This window comes from Colletotrichum destructivum, chromosome 5 (genome assembly GCF_034447905.1).
Source record: "Colletotrichum destructivum chromosome 5, complete sequence".
Taxonomy (NCBI): Eukaryota; Fungi; Ascomycota; class Sordariomycetes; order Glomerellales; family Glomerellaceae; genus Colletotrichum; species Colletotrichum destructivum.
This window is the reverse complement of record NC_085900.1, coordinates 1,064,469-1,085,252: the sequence shown is the minus strand read 5'-3', so window position 1 is coordinate 1,085,252 and position 20,784 is coordinate 1,064,469. Positions and strand designations below refer to the sequence as shown.

The window sequence follows — 20,784 nt, the reverse complement described above, 5'->3', positions numbered from 1 at the left end:
CCCATCCACTGACGCTAGGGACCAGCTCCAGACACGACGAATGCGAAACCGGTTTCAATACGATCCTGTGGGTTGCTTGTCTGGTGGTTGACAACCCAAAACGAACACTTTGGTGAACGGCAGCCTGAGCGCATGGGATCCTGTGGCAAAGGAGGGAACACCTCTAACAAGTGCAGTTTCTCCCACCTCCCGGAGACCCGAGACGGGGAACGACACCGCGGTGCGAGCAGGTCTTGTCACTGTCAGACCGGGCCAGGGGAGAAGCCATGTCAGAGACACAGAACACCAAGAAGCCGATAACCGAAGGTTCAGCTTTGAGGCGCGAGGGAACCTCTAAACAATCGTCTCATATTTTGGGACGGACTTCTCTGGAAACTGCAAGTGCCTGCCATTGTGTTAAGCGATTGATGACCACGGCCGATTCGTACTGGCCATGCGAGATGGATGATCAGGCTTCACATTTTGTCTTCTCTTTTTTGAATTTTTTGTTTTCTTGGCTCAGAGTAAAATGCGATTCCGACGATTGTGCTTAAATGACTCGGGAAGCGAATAGGAAGTAAGATTGTTTGGATAAGGTCAATTGAAGGCTCGAGCCGCCGTCCGGAATCCGGGTGCAGGAAAGCTGAAACGCTCCCTCAGGTACGAGCCGATTTGGCTTCCAGATACGGCTGCATAGCCAGCTTCTGTAATGCCCTTTGCTCGCTGATTATGTCCCACAGCTCGTCGGTATGCTGCTGCGTCTCCTCGTCTTCTTCCGTAAGAGGTTGTGCCTGAGCCTCATGGAACGAGAGAACAGCCGACTCCAGCATTTCGCTGGGCACGCCAAAGCCATTGAGCATCTTGGCAAACCTCGTCTCTTGTTCGAGGCTCGTGTTCAGCTGAGACGTAAAGGTGTACTGCCGCTCGGCCTGAGCGGGCTTAATGACTGCAGCAGGTTTTGTGGATCGGGGTGCTTGCAGCAGCGGCGGAAACACCAAGTTTGTTACAGAGGCATTGAGGTCAGTCAACTCTGTAGGGTGGCTGTTCTCCGTCAATTGCCATTGTAAGATCTTGCCTCTGGTGTGGCCGGACAAAACCGTGGTGCCATCATAGTTCAGCGCCAAGCACGAGGCCGGGCCAGCGTCTTCATCGGCGATGCCAATTGGTGAGGTGACTTGCACAACAGTCGAAGATGATTCAGCGCTGTTGGGGCCAATGAGCGGCTTCTCGCCGAGCAACTCTACGAGGTAAAGGGACCTGTCCTCGGATGAAACGAAAACGGCACGAGAGCAGGGATCCATGGAAACGCAGAGCGGAGCCGCGGGGAACAACAGAGTGCGCAGAACCTCACCCGTTTGATAGTTCCAGATGATGCAAGTCTTGTCTTTGCTCGACGAGACGCAAAGGTTGGTTTCCGGGTTGACACTCGGGCTGATGGCGAGCGAGGTGATGGCAGCCCTATGGTTGGAGAGGGTGCGGTCGGGCTCACTGTCAATGGAGGCGTTTGGCTCCAGGAGACGAGACAACGTCCACACATGAATGTTGGAGTCTTGGGAGCCGGTGAGGATGTGATGGGGTGTGACGGCCAAACACGAAACGGCCTGGACATGACAGGGCGGCGTGGTCAGCTGGCGGCCGGTGCACGTCTATCGTTTCGTTAGCCACAAGACTTTGCGTTTTAGTTCCCTCCCCAGAGAGGAAAGAAAACGTTTACCTCCCACAACATCAGTCTGCCTTCGGAAGTCCCTAACGCCAAGACATCGCCTATCAATGCCAAGCTGCGGATGCGCTCGGGGAAGGTGACAGTCGTTTCTTGGATGCCGCGCGACCTCGAGTAGACATGGACCTGGGACTTCTCGTGCTGGGCGGCGAAGACGTGCGAGTCGCCGACAGCCAGACAATTAGGCGGGGCTGCACTTTTCTTGAGCGTCGACTTGACGGCGTAGCTGGGGCTGAGCGTGTGGGCGTAAATGCCGACATCCTTGGAAACGGCCGTGTTTGCCGCAATAGGCGGGCCGCAGATGGACGAGTAAAACTCTTCCGACAACATGGCGGGAGATGAGCTGCAAGTGACGATGGGACGGGCTCGGGAAGAATGGGCTCAAGGGAGGGTAGCTGCGTGCCCACTGAGGACGCTGGTGGCGCGAAGACGGTTGGCTGTCCGAGAGCGGTTCTAACCCTAACTTGCTCTGGCGGGAGAAGAAGGGCAAGCAAGGGATGAAGACAGGAGGTGGATCAGGCGATTGGCTTCGCGACGGTGTTCGAGAATAGATTCCGATGGCGAAGGCCACGAGGCTGGCTTGGCCGCTGGAGATGTGAGTGTTCGGGGGGAGGGTGAATCAAAGCCACGAGTTTCCAAGATAAGGGTGACGGTGATCAGTCTAGTCGAGGCCCTTTGAGTCTTCGAGGCCACGTTTTAGGTGGCTTGGTTCTGTACTCCGATCTCTCTAAGGTGGCACGAAGGACAGGACGCGATGGAGGGCCAGAACAATCTTGTGCCAAGGGTGTGCTTTGCGCGTGTGTGTACGTGTGTGCTGACGGCCAATGGCTCTTGACAGGGCTATACGACACTTGCTTCTTCTAGGGTTCGTCGATGAACAGCCGGTGTGCTTGTGGCTTCAAGACAGCAGACGCAGAATCAAGCAAGAAAGAATGGAGACCCTGGAGTGAGCGTGAGGAGTGGGAGTGAGGTGTGATGCGTGATGCGTGATGTGTGATGTGTGATGAAATGAGGCTAAAGCTTGAAAGTCACGGCTCAAGACGATGAAAAAATTCCATTATCGATCTAATCGATAGGGGGACGGACGGAGCGGGTGGGCCGCGGCGGCGGGACTAGAGGGGCCTGGATCGCGGAGGAAAGTAAGGCCCCACTACGGCCGGAGGCGCTCTTTCCTCGTTTCCCATGTGAGGTGGCTGCCTATGCAGAAGGAGCTACCAAAGTAGCTCCTGCCCAACTACCTACACACTATTCGTACCTACCTACCTTGGGTGCCGACCTACTTAGGTACCTAACTAACTACAAACAAGGTGTGTGAAGTGTCTCAGGAGGACGCCACAGAGGCCGGCGGCACTGTTACAAGTTGCTCCTCGCTACCCTTAGGCACCTTATTGCCGTGAGTACCTATTCATTCACGCAAGTGACCAGGTACCGGCGCCCCCAACTACCTTGACCTATCGACTCGAGTCTTGCGTCTCAGATTCCCTTGCGTCGCCCGCTCTCCCTTCGCCAACATCCAATGACACCATCGCCCAACCGTCTCTGCCATGTTTTCGAGCAAGACATGTCTCTACTGTCCGCTGCACTATCCAACTCGTGCCGTCAAGATGCACATCCACCCATCGCCCGCCTCACCTACTGTCTCTCGACTCGGGCTTGGGCTTTGAAGTCTTACAACTCTCAACAATCGAGTGTCCTCATTGACTTCGTAAGCCATCGACAGCACGGCAAAACAAGTCGGTATCCCGTCCCGCTTGTCTCACCTGCTCCAAACCACCTCCGTCGCCTCTATTCGTATCACGGTGTCCGTATACCGTACCACTGTCATGCCCGACGCCAAGCCCCTTATCCATTTCGTTTCACTCGTCAAGATCGCCGACTGTCTTGTCAATTTCTGAGGTCCCGGTCTCACGTGCCCACCTGACGTGGCGGCGGCATTTGCATTCATGGCCCATCACAATTCACCTGCAGCTCGCCAACATCAGGCCCACTGCTTTCCGTTTCTCAGTCTAAAGACCAGCAAGCTCTGTCACGTTTCTCAGCCGCTCATGCCTTGCGAGCGGGCGGTGCCTTTGCTCGGGTCTTGGTCCAAGATTCAACATGCCCTGTGTCTACAGATACGGATACCCTTCTGGAGCTTCAGAGAGACGATGGAAAGCGAGCTGGCCAAACAAACCCGTCACTCTCCGATGCGCACATGAGGAAGAACCAATGCAGGCCATGAATCCGTCAGCGCCATGTCAGCGCCCCATCAGCTACCACCAGCACCGCGCCCCTGTTGCGACTGTTCCATCCTCAGAGACGCACCGTCGCCAGTCGCCAGTCGCCATCTTACCTTGGCCGCTGTCCCTGTCATCAATTTCAATCCCTCCCAGGGACGGCTTGCTGACTTGCGTCCCCTGGGCCCTTGCAGGGACATCCCATGCTCTTTGCCGTGGGCCGCTCAGTGGAGGCCGCGAATCGCTGTGGCACTGTTATTACGCGCTTTCGAAGAGCTCTCTGAAGAGCTCTCTCGACCTCTGTGTGCCCGAGAGATGTAGGAATTTGACAGATTACACCATGGCGCAGACTGTCATGGCGGCGCGACGCACGTAACAAGCAGTTGCAGCCGATGAAATGCAATGCGACCTTTCAATTTCTCTCCATTGACATGAGAATCAGACTGCTCCCGTGCGCCAATGGACGGCCCCCGAGATTCAAGAATTCAAAAGGCACGCTGATACTTGGACTGGCGATGGGCAGAAACTCGTAGAGTCCTAGGCATGCAATCAAGCGGCGCAGGTCCCAGATCGCCATTTTGGCTCACGTTACCTGCCAGGGACCCCTCTTGTCTCCTCTCTCTTCACCCTAACACGGCGAGCTCCTCTTGGACTTGCGCTGCACCGCCACTCAATCTCCTGTTGATCTCGGCAGGGGCTTCCAATCCGGAAGGGGACGGGGGGGGAAAAGAGAGAAAGAAAAAAAAGAAGAAAAACAAGCAGAGCCAAGAGACAACCCTCGCCACACGCACACATAAATGAATCCACTAATATCTGTACATTACAGATACACTCACTCACTTCCAGAGAACACACACACACACAAGCACACACAAACACACGCAAACACACGCATAGACGTACAAAAACCCCCCGAGGAAAGAGTGCCGAGACGGAGAACTGCCACCGTCGGGGGGGACTCGCCAATACGTGAACCGCCCCTGGTGCTCGACGACAATCTCGGCCCAAATTGACATTGGTGGATAGGACAAGCTTGATGGCCACTCCTCACACAGATGTCAGGGCCGCTTGTGCTACGGTTTGCATCACACTCCGCTGTACCTGCGACGCTCGTAGCTACCACGGCCTGCGCTTGCGGCTGGCGGCTTGCGGCATGTGGCATGCGAGATGCGAGATGCAGCTGGATGGGCCGCCTGCAGCAACACAGACGCACGCCTCGGCTCGGCCGCCGCCCTGAGGCGGCTGCACTAAAGCGGAATAGGCGATGGGTCAGCGGTCACTGGGGACATGGATGCGATCCGCCACGTTGGTCGTCGGTTCACTTGGTACTCTGTACTCTGCAATTACTCGTCGGTGACCAAAGTCTGTTCTCGCGAACCCCTTGGATCACTGCCGAGCGAGATTTCTGGTGTCGTTCATCCGTCCCTACCCCTACATCAAGAAAGGAAGGGTCCATACCAGTGCAACACGGTGAGTGTGTTACCTGTCCCACGGACCCGACGACTTGCTCTCTTTACGGAAAACGGGCGATGAATCTTTTCGATTGTTCATCTCACAACCGTTTAAGCCTCCATCGTACATGTCCCAGTGGACACGGCCATGTGTCATGAACGCTCACTAGGTTCAGGCCGGTTTAGGAGAGCCGAGCATATTTTGATGAAAGCCCACCAAGCCGAGCTCACTGGCGAATAATGTCGTTGTTTCTTTTGCGGACGTTCTGGCAGCGAAGTGCCGTCATGCTGCATGCAGAGCAGATGTGCAAAGGAGAACCCACCTCATTGCTTCTTCCTCTCGCTCTTCCGACTCGTCTGCTTGATGTGGACCGAAAATCGGGGGGTCAGACGCCTGCAAATGAGGATTTCCTCTCCTCTCAACGTTCGACGGCCAACTGATTGTACACTGTTCGTACCGCCCCTGACCTGGCCAGCGGCGCCCTCCTCTTCACCCTATCCCGCGAGCTCCGGAGTCCCGCTGGACAGGCTCACTCGCGAGCCTGCCTCACAGACTCTGGAACTGCAAGAGGGAAAAAGAAAAGAAAGACCGAAGCGATGGGACCGGCTTGACTTGACGCGACACATCCGTACTGTCTGTCTACTGGAGAGTACAGACGACGCAAGGGCAAACAGGACAGACGAACAATGAGCGCCCAACATTCCAATCGGTCACCCCTCCTCTAATGTCTGAGAAGGTGAAGCAAGCCAGATGTTTTGTTGGTGGTAGTGGTGGTGGTTCTTTGAGGTGTCACGGCATACGCAGCTTTTTCTTGAAGCCGAGCAATCTTCTCTGAAGCAATCTTTTTTTTCCTTTCTTTCTTTTCTTCTTTTCTTTCCGTGTCTGCATCCCTCTTCGGCGTCACCACCTCAATTCTCGAAACGGAAGTACTCCTCTCCCTCTCTCCTCATCTCATCATCCACACCCCCACCCGTCATGGCATCCCCGAGAAATCTGTCTGTCTCCATTGTGAATCCCGGACCCGAGCACATCGCAGTTACACAACGCACGGCGCCGTCCCTCGCCCCTAGCAAGCTTCCTACTCTGCCCTACTGCTCCGTACTCCTCCGCTCATTACCCACAGACATGGGCAACTCGGGTGTTCATTCGCACTGGAGCATGCTATATCCGTACGTACGAATAGGTTAGCCAGTCGTTGGACCTTCTCCCCCATCCCCTTCCCTGCCAGCTAGCTACCCACAGCCCGCAGCCCATAGCCCACAGCCCTGGGACATTTCCAAGGATGAGTGAGCAATGAGCGAAGCTCTCTCAAAGCAACGCACACCCTCCCATGCCTCCCCCCTCTCCCCCCTACCCCCTTGCCCTGTACTTCTCCCCTTTTCTCAAAGATATTCGCCCAATGGGATGGGCATCAACCCATGTGGCCCTGCACCCCATGTTCGTGTTAGACGTTCCAGCTCCCTTCCCTGCCCCACCCACGCTCGAGGCCCTCCCTGCAAGGAACATGTCTCTCCCAACTTACAGTAGCTTTAAAGCATCTCAGTTCCGCCGGTCCTGGGGCGAAGATGTTCTGTTTGGAAGCATGAAAACCCTCTTGCTGCTGCTGACCTTCCCCTCCCCTCCACCAGTTCCGGCCCCAACTCCAGCTCCAGCTACAGCTCCAACTCTAGATCTCGTCGCAGCTCCAGTCACGGCTCCAGCTTCAGCCTGCCGCCGATCACCTGCCATCCTGTCCCGTCCTCGTCGTTGCCGCGAACCCAGTTTAAACCTCGCCGCCCCTACTACTACTACTACTACTACCATCACCACCACCTCCATCAGCAGCAGCAGCAGCAGCAGCAGCATTTATCCCTGCCGCCGCAGACAGAAGCAGCCGGGCATTTATGCATCCGAACCGGCGCCATGGCCGAAGCCACGGAACCGACCATGGACTGCAACCTGCCGGAGTTGCTCGCTCAGGACCTTGAGTTCTCCAGCCTTATCTTCGCCGCCAAGAACATGACGGCCGGCGCACCCCCGCCCGCCCTCGCGTCCGACGAAGACGACTGGCAGAGCACCGCCGAGCCCCCGACAGTTCTCGGCGCATCATGCCACCCGAATGCCGTGCCGCAGTTCCAACCCCTGGGTGCCATTGACGAGAAGAGCTCCGGCAGCGGGGCGAGCGAGCATGACATCTCGGACAACGCCTCAAGCTCGAGCGGCGACTCCTTCAGCATGGCCGGCAACGACGTCGACGTCGACGGCGACGACCACGACGACGATGAGGCCGCCGAGTCACCGCACATCCGCCAACAGTCCGTCATGACGGCCGGCACCACCATATCCGCCTCGAGCCAGCCCGCGACGGTTGCACCCTCGCAAAAACGCGTCGTGTCATTCGGCGGTGAGTATGAAGGCAGTTTCGACAGCTGGATGGACTTTGAGCCCGACGCCCCCGTCGACTATCCCGAACTCGGCAAGAGTCTGGCGCAGTCCCCCGTCACTACGCCCGTCAAGCCGGCACGGCCTTTGTCCCGGCTAGGAGACCGGTCCATTAACGAATCGTCTCCGCGACGGGCCAAGAGCGCCAACGCCGCAGCCACCACCCGCCGGCTGTCCAACCCGTTTGAAGGCTATACGCGGCCCGCCAGCCGGGCCCGGAGTATGTATTCGTATCCGATGACGGAGGCTGCCAAGGAGCAGAACCGTCATTCGATCCACTCGCTCCATTCACTCACCTCACTCGACATGGCCGTCCCCACACGTAGTTCGTCCCTGAAGCATCGCGTCTCTTTCACAGACGACGCTCGGAAGGCCATCAGTTCTCGATCTCGGTCGCGGTCGCACGCTTCGTCGACCAATGTCCCCGACCCCGTCGCTGTGCAGGGGACGAATCGCAGCTCCGTCATATCCGATCTCAAGGAGGAACTCGAGCCGTGGTTCCGCTACCTCGATGCGCAGGACGAGCAGCCTCCAGGCTTATCCGCAGGCCTCGCTCCCCCTTTACTTGTGACACCACGCCCGGCATCCCGCTCCAGCGCCTCACGGATAGTTACCCCGACGCCTCGTCCTCGCTCTCAGGCCCAAGCCAGGTCCCGCCCGACCTCGTCCCTGAGCACCTCCTACACCTGGCTCGAGGACCCAATCGACATCCCGCCGCCCCCGTCCGACGACCAGAGCCGCCGCATCCCCCTGCCCCCCAACGTGATGGAATCCCTCCGTGTTTCTGTGACCTGTTTCCCCGAGACCATGCTCCTCTGCTCCAGCCTCTCCATCGAGACGATCCGCAGCTACTCCCGCAAAGTCCGCCAGCCGCCCCTCGAGGCCCTCCGACCGGACACGCCGCCGACCTCGCCCAAACGATGGCGCTGGTTCTCCTCCCGCCGGACGTCGAATCTCGCCAACGGCGGCCGCCGCTGCTGCTCCCGCGGCTCCTCCTCGAACCTCGACCTCCCCTCCACCATGCCACCGTCGACTGTGACTCTCACTCCGCCCCAGTGGTCCCGTATCCGAAGCGTCTTCCCCCACGGCTCAGATTACCTTTGCGATGCCCTGTACGCACACATTGTCGCGTACAACTACCTCGCGCCCATGGTCCACAACCCACCTCCCGGCGGTGCCGGAAGGCCGCCCACGCCGGGAAGTCCCGCCAGCACGGAGGATACCATCCCCAAGAAGGCCGCTACCCTGCTTGGCCTGCAGGGGTGCCAGGAAACCACCACGCCGAAGCCACTGCGGAAGCGGTCCAGCATGTTCCTCGGCCTGCGCTCGTCCTCCTGGCAGTCCACCTTTGCGGCACCGCCATCGTCGGTGCCTACCACGCCTCTCACTGCCGCGCCGCTGCCGCCGGCGTCCGACATCCCGCTGCGGGATCTCCAGCACGGGCTGCACCGCTGCATAGCGCGGCTCGTCACGACGCTGCGTGCCGAGGGCAGCGAGGGCCCAATCGCAGGGGAGCCGGTCAACGACGTGGACCCCCTTGTGATGCGGTCTCTTTGCGAGATCGTCAAGTGCTGCGAGGAGTCGCCGACGAATGACCGTTCTCTGTAATACCACCTTCAGGATTTTTTTTCTTGTACCATGTCCACTCTAGTATATGTTTTTGTACTTCTTTGTTTTCCCGTGTTTTCGCATACAAGCGTTGTTTACTTTATATCAGTCATGTATAGGGAGACTCACGAGAAGGGAAGAGCGGGCGATATTTAGGTACATATACCCCTTCTTTATTATTATTGGAATTCCCGGTTTTCCTATGCCGGCAGCACGGAGTAGCGGGGGCGAGCAAAAATCAACATGGCCAACTTTTGGTGTAACCCGAATTTAATGTCTATATGGGAGGAAAAGGAAAGAAGCACTTCATCATTGTCATGTAATAACCGGGCTTGTCTGGGGATCCCTGTTTCCTTTGCTTGCTTACTGATGCTGTTGCTGCTGTGCTCGTCCTATGTTGAAAATGATCTCGTATGTTGCCAGCAGATATGTACCAAGAAATAGGTCCAGGATTGCTCTTCATCACTCGTCGTGATGTCTATGCATCCCTCCGTATTCAATGCTATGACCACTTGTTGGGATCTGGAACCCAGTCCAAACTCCCTGGTATGCTGACGAACGAACGAACACCCTTACACCACCTACGAATACTCCACGCCCCCCTCGAAAGGGTACGGATCCCGAATCACCCTTCCCACCTGCGCATCCCAGTCCGCGCTATCGACCGCCCTCTCCTCGTCTTCCCCCTCGCCCTCTCGTCCACCGCGTGCCATCCCGTCCGCCACCGCCACCGCCGCCTCCCCGTCCCGCACCCTCGCGACGACGCGGCCCCCGCTCGCGCCGACGCCCCTGACGAACCCGTTGCTCAGCCCCAGCAGGCCCGCGCTGCCCAGAAGCAGCACCAGGAGCACGAGGTTTCCGGCCTGCGAGACGTTGCCGCCGAAGACGGCGACCGTGTACACGGCCAACTTGGCCGCGGCCTCGAGGTAGTTCTGCGCGGTGGTCTTGGGCCGCATCGGGGCGTCGGTGGCGAGGGCGGTGAGGGCGGATTCTGGGCCGCGCAGGCGGATTTTGAGGGTCGGGGAGAGCGGGATGATGTACTCGGAGAGTTTGGGGGCAGGGGAGGAGGACGGGGTTGTTCTCGTCGTCGTTGCTGATGCTGCTGCTGGGAACGGCGGCGGATATGCCGGAGGGGGAGAGGTGCGTTGCTTGATGATGTAGATGTTGAGGAGGCGGGAGGTGATGAGGGCCAGGATCGATGCGAGAGCCCACCCTGGGGTTGACGACGGTTAAGCGTTAGTCTCTCTTTTTGCGTCTTGGACGTCCGGTCTGGCACAGACCGGTAAACGAATGGGGGATGAACAAGAAAATGACATGGAAATGATTCGGGGCGAGTTTAAAGATGGCAGAGAGAGAGCCAAACTCACAATCGCCCAGCAACACCACAATCGTCAACGCCGCGAGGGTAAGCGCCGGGCTCGCAAGGTAGAGCAGGTGGCTCCCCCGCTCGAACTCCCAGCCCGCGTCGTGAGCGAAAACCCGGCCCCGTCTTCGCCTCCGGTTGCCGAGCGTTCCGACGTCGAGCGTGATAATTTCCTTTTTCTCGCCGGCCCCTGCCCCGCATCCGGCCCCACACACGGCACGGATACCAAACGCCTCCTCGGCCTCCACCCCTTCGGCCTGCTTGCTCCCCCTCCTCCTCCTCCTCTTCTTCTTCTTCTCGGTCTCCTCTTCCCGCACGCCCAGCCTCGAGAGGAAGAGCAGAAGTCCCGGGTTCGTTACCTGGACGTCTCTCCGTCTGCCGCCGGGGAGCGCTTGTGTACCGAAGATGCCGGCGGCGCTCCCGTTCCTGCCGGGCCCGCCGGTCCCGAACGTCGCCGCAGCTACACCGCCGCCACCGCCGCCGCCGCTGTCCCCCACGACGCCGTCAGCCGCCTGTTGGTAGTGCAAGCCCGGCGCGAGGACGAGCGCGTCCAACCAGGACGACGTCCCTTTGAGCGCGGTGCGGTTCGCGACCGTGTGGAGGTCCGCGAGGGCGACGAGCCCTGCCGCCGAGAGCGATAGGCCGGGGATCGGCTCCTTCGAGAGGAGCGGGAAGGGCATCTCGGATCGGGGGACCGTTTCAGGTATGAGCTTCGCTTTTTGAGCGCGCGGCTGGTCGTCGCTGGCGGGGATCGTTTGGTCAGTCTCACGGATGGCAGATTCGACGGAGGGGCGGTCTTTAGCAGACGAGGCTCGTCGGCCTCGCCTGCCGATGACGTGGCTGGGCTTCCCTCGAGATCGCTGTCACGAGGTGGACATGTTCCAGGGTTGGTTCGTTGGCAGCGACAGAGGAACTCCAACGCGTTCGATTCTCTCCTCCGACAACCAAAGAAGGACACCCAAGCGAAAGAGACGAGCCCGGGTGACCTCGGGGCAGGGTTGTGTCCTGTTGGCATGCTGACTTGCTTCTCCCCCACGCCCTTCTGCCCCCACCTCCACGTCGGTTTTCAACAGCCACTGCCGCTTAGCCTCCAAGGTGGTTGCGAATTGCGCTCGCGCATGTGAAGTCGGAGAGCCAAGCTTTGAGGCCGTTGTGGAAGTGGCGCTCCCACATCTCCCCGATACTACCCTCCTCCATCCACCCGCGTTGCGCTAGACGACGCCGTCGACGTAGGGCTCGGCACCGTCACGCCCTAGTCTCCGGTCTGGCCGATGCCGCCCGCCGCCGGGTGGGGGAAATAGTTCAGGCGGTAGACGGTTGAGTGGAACGATGGGGAAGACAGCTATTACTCGGAGCCCTTGGAATAAGATTCGGCTAGTCAGAAAGCGCACGGCGTTCACTCTTTTCTTGGTTTTTCGCTGAGAACACCACGGCATCCATTGGAGACGTTATAAAATTACCGTGCGATGAAGCTCACGTTTATTTGAGACTGGTAAACAAATGGTTGTGTTCAGTCAGGTTTGGGTTTTCGCTCGGCGGGCCAAACTCGGAACTCATACCTTCTTGGTAATTATCATTTCTTCACGACTTATTGATAAACTGGATGAAGCCAATCGTGCTGTCCATGCTTGGTGAACACCTCATGCTTCACTACTAGAAGCACAGCTTCGGAATCAGGGGCCAGGGCTCCAAAGCCGACGTTCCCACGATCGCACTAATATGCATACATGTTGTAGCAGTTGTTGGGGCAATGTTGGAAGAAAGGAGAAGCGCCTACCCGTCTGCCACATCCGTGGTCTGTTATCAAGTAGCGGATTTCCACGGGCTCGTATGTACTTGTGGTCAGCTATAGATAACCTAGGAAAAGCAAGGCAGCGGAGAAAAGGCTAGCATATACTGGCACAGCCAGCTGTGGTCGCCGTCTTCGTGTACAATGCGCGCTTCGTACGGGATGTGCCTGTGGGGTTCGAGCAGGCGCGCTTGGAGTTTACGTCGATGTTGCTGCGTCTGTTTGCTCATATGTGCCTGCCTGGCGACGTTCCCCAGCTCTACAGCCGGGGATGCTGGACTTACGACCATGATGCTCTTGCCCACCGTGGAATGGAGCCTCTCCCAGAAGAAGCACATGTTGATAAAGGGACTACTACGGCTGCCACTATAGCAGATGTCGATGGTGATGACATGATGGCCATAAGATGTACAATTGGAAAAAGGGAACACGAGCGGGGAGCGTTGCGATGTCCGGTTGCTCGTCCCACTTCCTGGGTGACGGTTGTAATCGCCGGACGCAGGGCTGGAAAGAACAGCGCAACCCTTCGGCCATGCACGATTACTTTTTGCCGTCTGAGCAGCAAACTTCAAGGACCTCCTCCCCGTGGTCAGTCTGTGGTAATTTTCCAAGGGCAGGATGCCACCGACGACCGACACCGACGGGGAGTCTACTACATGGAAACTCAATAGCAGGAACCTCTCACTCTATATCACAATGTGAGGCTTTGGAATTGGATAGGGTAGATTCATCAACCCCCCCTCGGCACGTAACTGATCCATGAGTGGTTTATGACAAGAGCTATGCCGGCAAGTCTGTTTACGGCCACCTGATCGGCATGTTGACTGTTGTGTGTGAGAGTAATGGAGAGTCTAGATCAGAACAGTAGATGGTAGTTGTTGAGGTGGTCTATATCCAGCTGTCGTTGATATCTTGAAAACCTACTTGGGTCGGAGTCAGCTCTCGCTCACTCGCGCAAATTACACAACGTGAAACGGGCTGTGAGACGTTTTTGACTTTTGAGCGCCCGGCGGCTCGCGCGGACGCATGGCGTGAACACCCACCACCACCTCTCGCGTTTGTGCCCGCGGCCCCAGATGAACCCGACCCTTTGGCGATAAGAAGGCGTGTGGCCCAAAGAATTACCGTATCGGGAAATCAATGTGACCCACTTTCTTCAGCCACATGCGGTGCGGGCGACGACCACTCCTCCCCGACCAGACTCAAGGCGCCCCCCGGAACACAACACTTCGTTCCCGCTAGAACCGGCATGCTCGCCCATCCCCGCTGCAATGAGCCCACGACTCGCGGGGCTCACACGGCGCAACACACACCTGCCATGCCACTCCCTGTCACAAGTTGAAGCATGGGCCGTTGAGCAATAACGGCAGGGCAAAAAAAGCCGCCAAGGAAGGACTCGTGAGTATACCAAGCCCTCCGGAGACTTTTTCGAAGAGAACATGTCCTGATTTTCCACCCAAGAGTTCAACGTGTGAGGGATGGAAACGCGCATCCCGCTTCTATTTGGATCTTCTTGGTATCTTGGCCAAACGTCGCCCGTCTTGGTCAAGTTGTCTGACTCACATTCGCATCCCAGAAACCCGTAGTTGTTGTCTTTTCCCATGTCGGTCTTTTCCTTCGACACCAATTTTTTTGAGGGGTGTCTCGGAGATTGAATGGCGTAGCCTCCAGGCTGAATCGCGTATACTCTTGCTCCAGTGCTGTCGACTTGCCGACCCTACGGAATAGTGCACAGCTTCTCATCTTAATCGTATCATTATTATCTAGCCTGACTCAATGGAATGCAATGCTTTGGGACTTTGGTGTCCCGTGGTATCTCCCCCACAAACCCGCACCGAGCCTCCGTCAACATGATTGCACAATACTTCGTGTCATCCCTCCCCGCTTGCCAAATGGAAGACCAAACATCATAAGACAGCCTTCGATAAGTACATGTCAACCCAAGTAGCCAATGGGCAGATTAGAGAAAGGAAATTGCCCAGATACAAACTATTCGTCAATTAGTCCAGTTTGTAGACATAGGTAGGCGCGTCTGGCTGGCGTTATTGTGATCCTGCCTCAACTGCAAATGCTGCACCTGGGATTTTCTTTTCTTCTAAACCTCCTCTTGCTCCATCGACATGCATGACACCATGGTACAGTTGATCTCAGATGAGGCATCAAACATCGTCGCATGCCCTGGTTCTCCCTCTGCGATGAGAGAACCCCAGATTTCCATCCCGACGCGCCGTATGCCGCTGTCGCCGCCTCTCGTTTGTGGCGATTTATGCATGTCCGGCAGCCGGGGCGGCAGCGGCCTCCTTGGGAGCCTCGGCGGCAGGTGCGGCGGGCGCGGCAGCAGCACCAGCACCAGCAATGTTGGCGCTGGCGATGCTCTTCTGGGCTACTTGGAGAATGTTTTCCTGGCCGAGAGTGTTCTGAGGAAAGCGGGAGTTGAAACCAATGACATCGCGGACGGCGGTAAAGGTCTGAGGCTGGACCATGAGACGCTGGGTTGAGACGAGCCACTGAACGCCCTCACTGCAGGGAGGAGTGGTAAGGGAGCCCATGTAGCTAGAAATGACTGTTAGAGACGGTGCTTTACAAAGGGTTGAAACGCCTATCTTACCTCTGGAAGCTGCCGGCCGAGAGCAGACTGACGACCTCCTGCATGTTCAGCGCGCCAGTCTTGGTGACCGTTCCGGGCTCCTTGATGGCATCGAGGGAAGAGAAAACCGTCTCGAGCAAGTTGGACGAAGCAGCCTCGGCCGTGACGGGCGTGGATCCCATGATGGGAATGGCCTTGGGAGCCTCAGCGGCGGAGCCAGCGGCAGCGCGGCGGGACAGCTTGCTACGGCGTTCGGCGGTGGCGTTCCCACCGGCAGGGGCCTCGGCAGGAGGAGCTTCGGGGGCAGCAGCACCGGCACCCGGCTCCAGGTCGATGTAAGTACCGATGACGGCAATCTCCTGGTTGGCGCCCTCGAAAACCATGTGCATTTCCATGGCCATACTCTTCCCGGCATCGAGATGCTCGCTGGGCAAGTGGAAGTGGAACTGCTGCAAGGTGAAGTTGCTGCCGCCGACCTGCATCGACCCGCCCTTGGCGATAACCTCAACCGTGGTCCCGAGGTTCTCAAATTCGGTTCCCTCGGCCATGTCGGGGATTTCGAGGTTGATGGAGTTGCCGGGGAGAACATTGAAGGACCCGGCGACCATGTCGATGGGGGACTGGGTGGTTCCCGTGGCGCAAAGAGTGTTGGCGACAGCGTCCAGAGCAACCCAGTTCAAAGGACCCTAGCAAGCCATGTTAGTTTTCGGGGGTTCTCGGCGAGGTTCGAACGCTGTGTCAACTCACATTACTACCATTGTAGGCGAAGGTGTTGACCTTGACCTTTCCTCCCTCAGCACGGGGGTCGAGGTGAGTTCCGTAGGCGCACGAGGCGAGGACCTGAGAGACAGATGCGGCAAAAAGGCCGGCAGTAAAGATGCGGGAGGCCATAGTGATAAAGGTAGGTTACGGGACCAGCACGTGAGGGGGCCTACAAGAAATCGAAGTAGAGTTAAGAATGAAAGCGGATTATTGAAAAAAGTATAAGAAAGTAGGTATGACCAGCCCACTAGGGGAGAAACGAACGAGAAAGTAAGTAAAAGGTGAAGAAAGGACAGATAAAGTTGTTGATGGAAAGAAACGAGATGTACCGAGAAGAAGACGTTTTTGTGTCAAGATGGCACGATGTCTATATAGTTTGGTCCTGACAGACGGCATCCGAAGGCTGACCACCGTGATGATCGACCTGGATAGTCCAAGAATAGCATCATGACCCTGAAACCCATGCAAAGATGGACGGAGCGGATGGGCAGCGAACACGGTACCATGGTGAGGTTCTTGGCGGACACTTCGTCCAGGGTTGTTGTGAGCACGGGGAAGCTCAGAAGCAAGGTAAAGTGGCAGCTGGCGAGGGAACTTGAGGGGTTCCCTGTGTTTGGGGATGAGCGCCTCCGTTTCCCATGGTATCGCAAGCGTGTTTCTGGCGCAACAACGGGGGCCGCATTCAGAATTCTCCATCCGATGCGACCGCATGCCATCCGGAATGTTGACTGGGGTTCAGACTCGACACCCTTGTCGCGATGACAGGATGGGAGTGCGTCGCCAGGGTGAAACTGTCAGGCTCCGGAGCGTTGGACGGGGTGTGGGGAATATGGCCACTTTGTCGGTCCAGTGCTTGGCCACAGCGGCGAGTGTAGAAGAGTATCCTTGCGGCGAGCGTCCCACAGGTCTCAATGTGACGGGTCGAGTGAAGGGCCGGTTCGGACGGAGATGTTGCGCTGTTCCAAAGCCGAGATTTGGCCCATCATTTTCTTGCCTTGTTGAGACGATCGTCTGGCCGTTCTACATCAATTTGGACCTTGGATGATGCGGTGACGGTGATGGTTTTCCAGAAGACGGGATGATGGAAGGACTAAACATAAGCATTTGGAATGATCGACGGCGCAAGACAAGCGTCCGTTGATGGAAGGTCGGAGAAATATGCAGTCCAAGCCGAGGACCAAGAAATGAGGTTCTAGGCGCTCCCAAGACCGCGAAGACGGAAGGCACTGGTGGTAGAGGGAGGTATGGTCAGAGGGAGGGGAGGAAGGTGGGAAGTACGTGCCCCGAACCACGTGCCCATGTCTCGTCTTGCTGGCCCCTTCCCATGCCAGGCTGGGCGACAAGGGAGGGCGTTAGAGATGTGAAGAAGAGGTGGAAGGTGCGATGCCTGTCTCGGCAGCAACTTCGGCCTTCAAGACAACCTTCCTTTGCAGTAAAAAAGTGGAGAGTGGAGCAGCGGAGACAGACAAACCGACGACCCTCGGTGCTCCTACGCGTGGCAGAGACAGACAGACCAACACCAAGAAGGAACCACCGAAGCACCAGATGGCAGGCGCAAGTCAGGGATGCGGCAGGCACTGGGAAGAACCTTATCGGCCATTAGCAGCGCCCCAAACCTTATCCCGCTTTAAGGCATGCACCACTCCACTGCATCTGCACCAGCACCAGCACCAGCACCAGCACGACCGTCACGACCAGCCAGAGGCCTGGGCCCGCCCTCTCGAAAGCCACAGGACTCTGTTCGGACGACACAGGGGCCGGCGGCCTTCTCTGGCCCGGTTTTGGCAGCCATTGTCGCGTGCTGAGACGGTGACGCATGGGGCGCGAAGCAGCCAGTTCCAAACCGCAACAGGTCAGACTCGCAGAGGTCGAATAGCAAGATGGGGCAAGTGAGGCAAGGAAGCTGAGGCACGTGCTACAGTTTGGAAGCAGCCCTCTTGGTGTGTGTGTGTGCGCGCGTGTGTGTGCTACGTGTGCGGCCAAGCCACAGGATGACTGACGAACGAGCCCATCAAGAGGCTTGACAGATGCGCAAAAACTGGAGATAGGTTGGGTCCCGCGGGGATGGATGTGAGAAGGGATGGGATGACAGGAAGGAAGGAAGGACGGGCGAAAGAAAGAGGGGGGGAAAACAGCTGATTTTTGCAGGGCCAAGAGCTAGAATGGCCGCCAAGTCAAACCAAGGGCTGCGCCGGTAGGAGATGCTTATGAGATGGGATTCGCAACTCACGGCCGTCAAACAAGACGACACGGGAGCCGGGGAGAAGACGTGGATGACAGTTGACGGTTGACATGGGGGAAGGGAGGCTAACTCCTGAGTAAGAAGAGCAGCCGGCGGTCGGCCTGGTGACTAGGTAAGGGGAGAAGCTGTCAGGTGGTGCCCCATCGTAGGATGAAGTCCACACACGCTGTGCGGCAATCGTAGCGGTACCATTTAGGCGGGAACACTGCCAGCCTATTCCCTGTCTTGCCGCCAATCACCCGCCTAATCTTCTCCAGCTAGGTAACCTTCCTACCTAGGTAGGTACATACCTGCCTATCTGGGTAAACTATAGGGCCTTCAACCCGCTATAGCCTGCAAAGCATCTGCTGCTCAGCAGCCGCCTGCCGGCCGCGCGCTCGCCAAGTCTCGCACCTCCTGATTTCCTCTGGGCGCGTCTCACGCTTCGCAAGCAAGCCGGGGCCTGCGACAAGCCTCCGCTTCCGAGTCCGTCGCCTATGCCCAATCTTCGTCCCCGAAGACAACATTTGGGTAACATTACTCCGTACGCTTGGCCTCCAAGCAGCGTCCTGTCTCTCCACCTCCTTCTGCCGTCCCTCTCCTCCCTCCCAGGCCACTCCACTCATCGTCCGTTAACACGTCTCGCCACGCTTCGTCCGTCAGCCATACCCCTTCCCTCTCGAGTCTTCGCACGCTCTACCCTGCTCGTCTTGTCCTCCCCATCGTCTCGACCTCATCATCGTCTCGGCCTCCCCATCGGCACCGCCTGCCCTTATCTCATCTGAAGCTCCTTGGCGCGCTCCAAACGTCAGGCGCCACCCCTTCATCTTGCCAAGTCCCAGCGTCTGCCCGTAACCGCAACCAAAATATTGACCACATGGGACCTCGAGAAGCGTTGCCCAATACGTGCTCGCTGAACCTCACGCCATCTTTCCGACTCGAAGGCCCCGGCCAGTTTCAATCCTTCGCAGCGGGCACTGGATCAACCGCCTTTTAGCTGCCGACGCCTGGCGTCTTCTTTGCTTCGATCAGTCGATGACCGGTACTTAAGGCTCGGCGCGAAACGAATCTGACCATACACAAGCTGCGCTGTCGTTCGCTTTTGCCATTTGTTTGGCACGCACACCTCTGCCGACGACTTGCCAAGTTGCCCAGCCTTTACAGGCTCCATCGCTCGTGAGCGAGGCTAATATGAATGCGACGCCGGCCACCATACCTACCGACGGTTTTGGCCATCACAGCAGTCTTGGCGATTACTGAATGTCGTCCTGGAAGCCAAGCAGTCGCCACCTACACCTTCTTCCTAGGTTTCTAACCAGTCCCTTGCAATGCATAAACCGCGTGAATAGCAGCCAGCGAGCGTGAGCCAAGCCAACCTCACCTCATTTTTCGTCAGCACCTCTCATCATGTCGGCTTATCACTCGGTTCGTCCAGCTTCCGCGAGATCAGCAATGTCCACAACAAATGGCAATCACGGACGAACGGCATGGCGTCTGGAACGCATCTTGCCACTTGCGTAAGTGCTGTCTACTTGGAACCGGAATCACAGAGCCCATTATGGCAGACATTGCTCAATTGAGCCAGAATGAAGTGGAAATAGACGACCACTTATCTTCCTGGCAAAGGATTCCATGATGGTACACCACCAGGCCGAATGACCAACTGCTGAGGAAAGAAGGCTTTTGTTGGTGGATACCACTCTTGACCTACGTACGACCAGTTTGACCTGACTCGGTTGGGCATTCTTCTTCACATCTCGTAAATCTCCTACCGGAATTCATCAGGCGGTCGTAGGTCGACGGCACGTGTTGTCCCAAAGACCTTATCCGCATTGTGCCAGGCTGATTCTTCATTCTTGCAAGATACGCCCAAGCTCTTTACAGGACAGAGAATTGACCATTGGCCCTTTTCAGGTTGCATCCTCGCTCGACGTCCCTATGTTCCATTGAGCCCTGCATTGCTTGGCGCTTGGCTGCTTGTCCCGCCATGGCTTCTCCGCTCGCTAGTGCAAGCCTCTTGTGCGCCGAGGAAAAACGAGCAGAATAAGCTTCTGCCCAGACCCTAAGCTCAAATGAAGACTTTGAGATTTGCCCTGGGAAAAAATGCACTTCATTGGCAGGCAAAAACGGCGATTTCGTCACCGTGGCTGGAGATTGGCATTCTCTAAACTGGATAGTCCGCCATGTCATCGCATTATCCCCATAGAGAATTTATGGCCCTCACCGACGTGGTTATCCATCAGGATCGACTGGTTGAAACGTCTACCCTACCGATGCACTCCCACCGCGCCCCCCCAGGCCCCGTATCACGAATCGTTGGCTTATTGGCTAGTAAGACTGATTGGTCGGACAGAGAAGAGCATGTTGGGGATTTTATGAGACTTGGGCGAATGACTTGTACCTGAGAACCACCTCATAGTGTATCTAAACCCCGCCGACTCGTTGTCTTTCCTCGTAGGTAGGCAGGTAGGTAGGTAGGTAAGTAATTTCCAGGCTCGCAATCTCTCTCAATAAGGCCAAAGTCTCCACCGGTTTGATCCGGGTGGGGCCGTTAGCCGATAGCGTAAGCGCCGGCGCCGGCCTGGAATGGGGCTTTCGGAAACCAAATTCGGAATGCGAGGTGTCGCCTGTTCTAGAAACGGAGTACAAGGAAACAAACCCATAAT

The 20,784-nt window shown here is 57.2% G+C and overlaps 5 protein-coding genes across 5 annotated transcripts; 2 read left to right on the top strand and 3 right to left on the bottom strand.

Annotated features, from left to right (window-relative positions):
• Position 1: 1 nt before the first annotated feature.
• CDEST_07922 (Putative WD repeat-containing protein WDR18/Ipi3/RID3) lies at positions 2-2,708 on the bottom strand. Its single transcript, XM_062924081.1, has 2 exons — positions 1,694-2,708; positions 2-1,625 (listed from the first exon to the last, which is right to left on the bottom strand). Exons 1-2 carry the CDS (start codon positions 2,027-2,029, stop codon positions 636-638), a joined length of 1,326 nt encoding a protein of 441 aa, XP_062780132.1. The 5' UTR covers positions 2,030-2,708; the 3' UTR covers positions 2-635.
• Positions 2,709-6,342: 3,634 nt separating this feature from the next.
• CDEST_07921 (uncharacterized protein) lies at positions 6,343-9,396 on the top strand (the record flags this gene model as incomplete). The annotated part of the gene is made up of 2 exons (XM_062924080.1): positions 6,343-6,536; positions 6,996-9,396. The coding sequence occupies 2 exons, from the start codon at positions 6,343-6,345 to the stop codon at positions 9,394-9,396; spliced, it is 2,595 nt and encodes an 864-aa protein (XP_062780131.1).
• An 82-nt stretch (positions 9,397-9,478) lies between these two features.
• CDEST_07920 (uncharacterized protein) lies at positions 9,479-11,439 on the bottom strand (the record flags this gene model as incomplete). Its single annotated transcript, XM_062924079.1, has 2 exons — positions 9,479-10,609; positions 10,677-11,439. The coding sequence occupies 2 exons, from the start codon at positions 11,437-11,439 to the stop codon at positions 9,978-9,980; spliced, it is 1,395 nt and encodes a 464-aa protein (XP_062780130.1). The 3' UTR covers positions 9,479-9,977.
• A 3,365-nt stretch (positions 11,440-14,804) lies between these two features.
• CDEST_07919 (Putative alpha carbonic anhydrase domain, carbonic anhydrase, alpha-class) lies at positions 14,805-16,449 on the bottom strand. The gene is made up of 3 exons (XM_062924078.1): positions 15,883-16,449; positions 15,157-15,821; positions 14,805-15,101 (listed from the first exon to the last, which is right to left on the bottom strand). Exons 1-3 carry the CDS (start codon positions 16,024-16,026, stop codon positions 14,813-14,815), a joined length of 1,098 nt encoding a protein of 365 aa, XP_062780129.1. The 5' UTR covers positions 16,027-16,449; the 3' UTR covers positions 14,805-14,812.
• A 2,166-nt stretch (positions 16,450-18,615) lies between these two features.
• On the top strand, positions 18,616-18,903 carry CDEST_07918 (uncharacterized protein; the record flags this gene model as incomplete). The annotated part of the gene is made up of 1 exon (XM_062924077.1): positions 18,616-18,903. One exon carries the CDS (start codon positions 18,616-18,618, stop codon positions 18,901-18,903), a length of 288 nt encoding a protein of 95 aa, XP_062780128.1.
• Positions 18,904-20,784: the final 1,881 nt, after the last annotated feature.

What these genes read in the sequence shown, in the direction of transcription:
- CDEST_07922 (XM_062924081.1), bottom strand. Translation starts at nt 2,029, where the DNA reads ATGTTGTCGGAAGAGTTTTACTCGTCCATCTGCGGCCCGCCTATTGCG. An exon ending in GCAGACTGATGTTGTGGGAG is followed by an intron (nt 1,626 to 1,693) that starts GTAAACGTTTTC and finishes ACGAAACGATAG; the next exon opens with ACGTGCACCGGCCGCCAGCT.
- CDEST_07919 (XM_062924078.1), bottom strand. Translation starts at nt 16,026, where the DNA reads ATGGCCTCCCGCATCTTTACTGCCGGCCTTTTTGCCGCATCTGTCTCT. An exon ending in TCGCCTACAATGGTAGTAAT is followed by an intron (nt 15,822 to 15,882) that starts GTGAGTTGACAC and finishes ATGGCTTGCTAG; the next exon opens with GGTCCTTTGAACTGGGTTGC. An exon ending in TCGGCCGGCAGCTTCCAGAG is followed by an intron (nt 15,102 to 15,156) that starts GTAAGATAGGCG and finishes AGTCATTTCTAG; the next exon opens with CTACATGGGCTCCCTTACCA.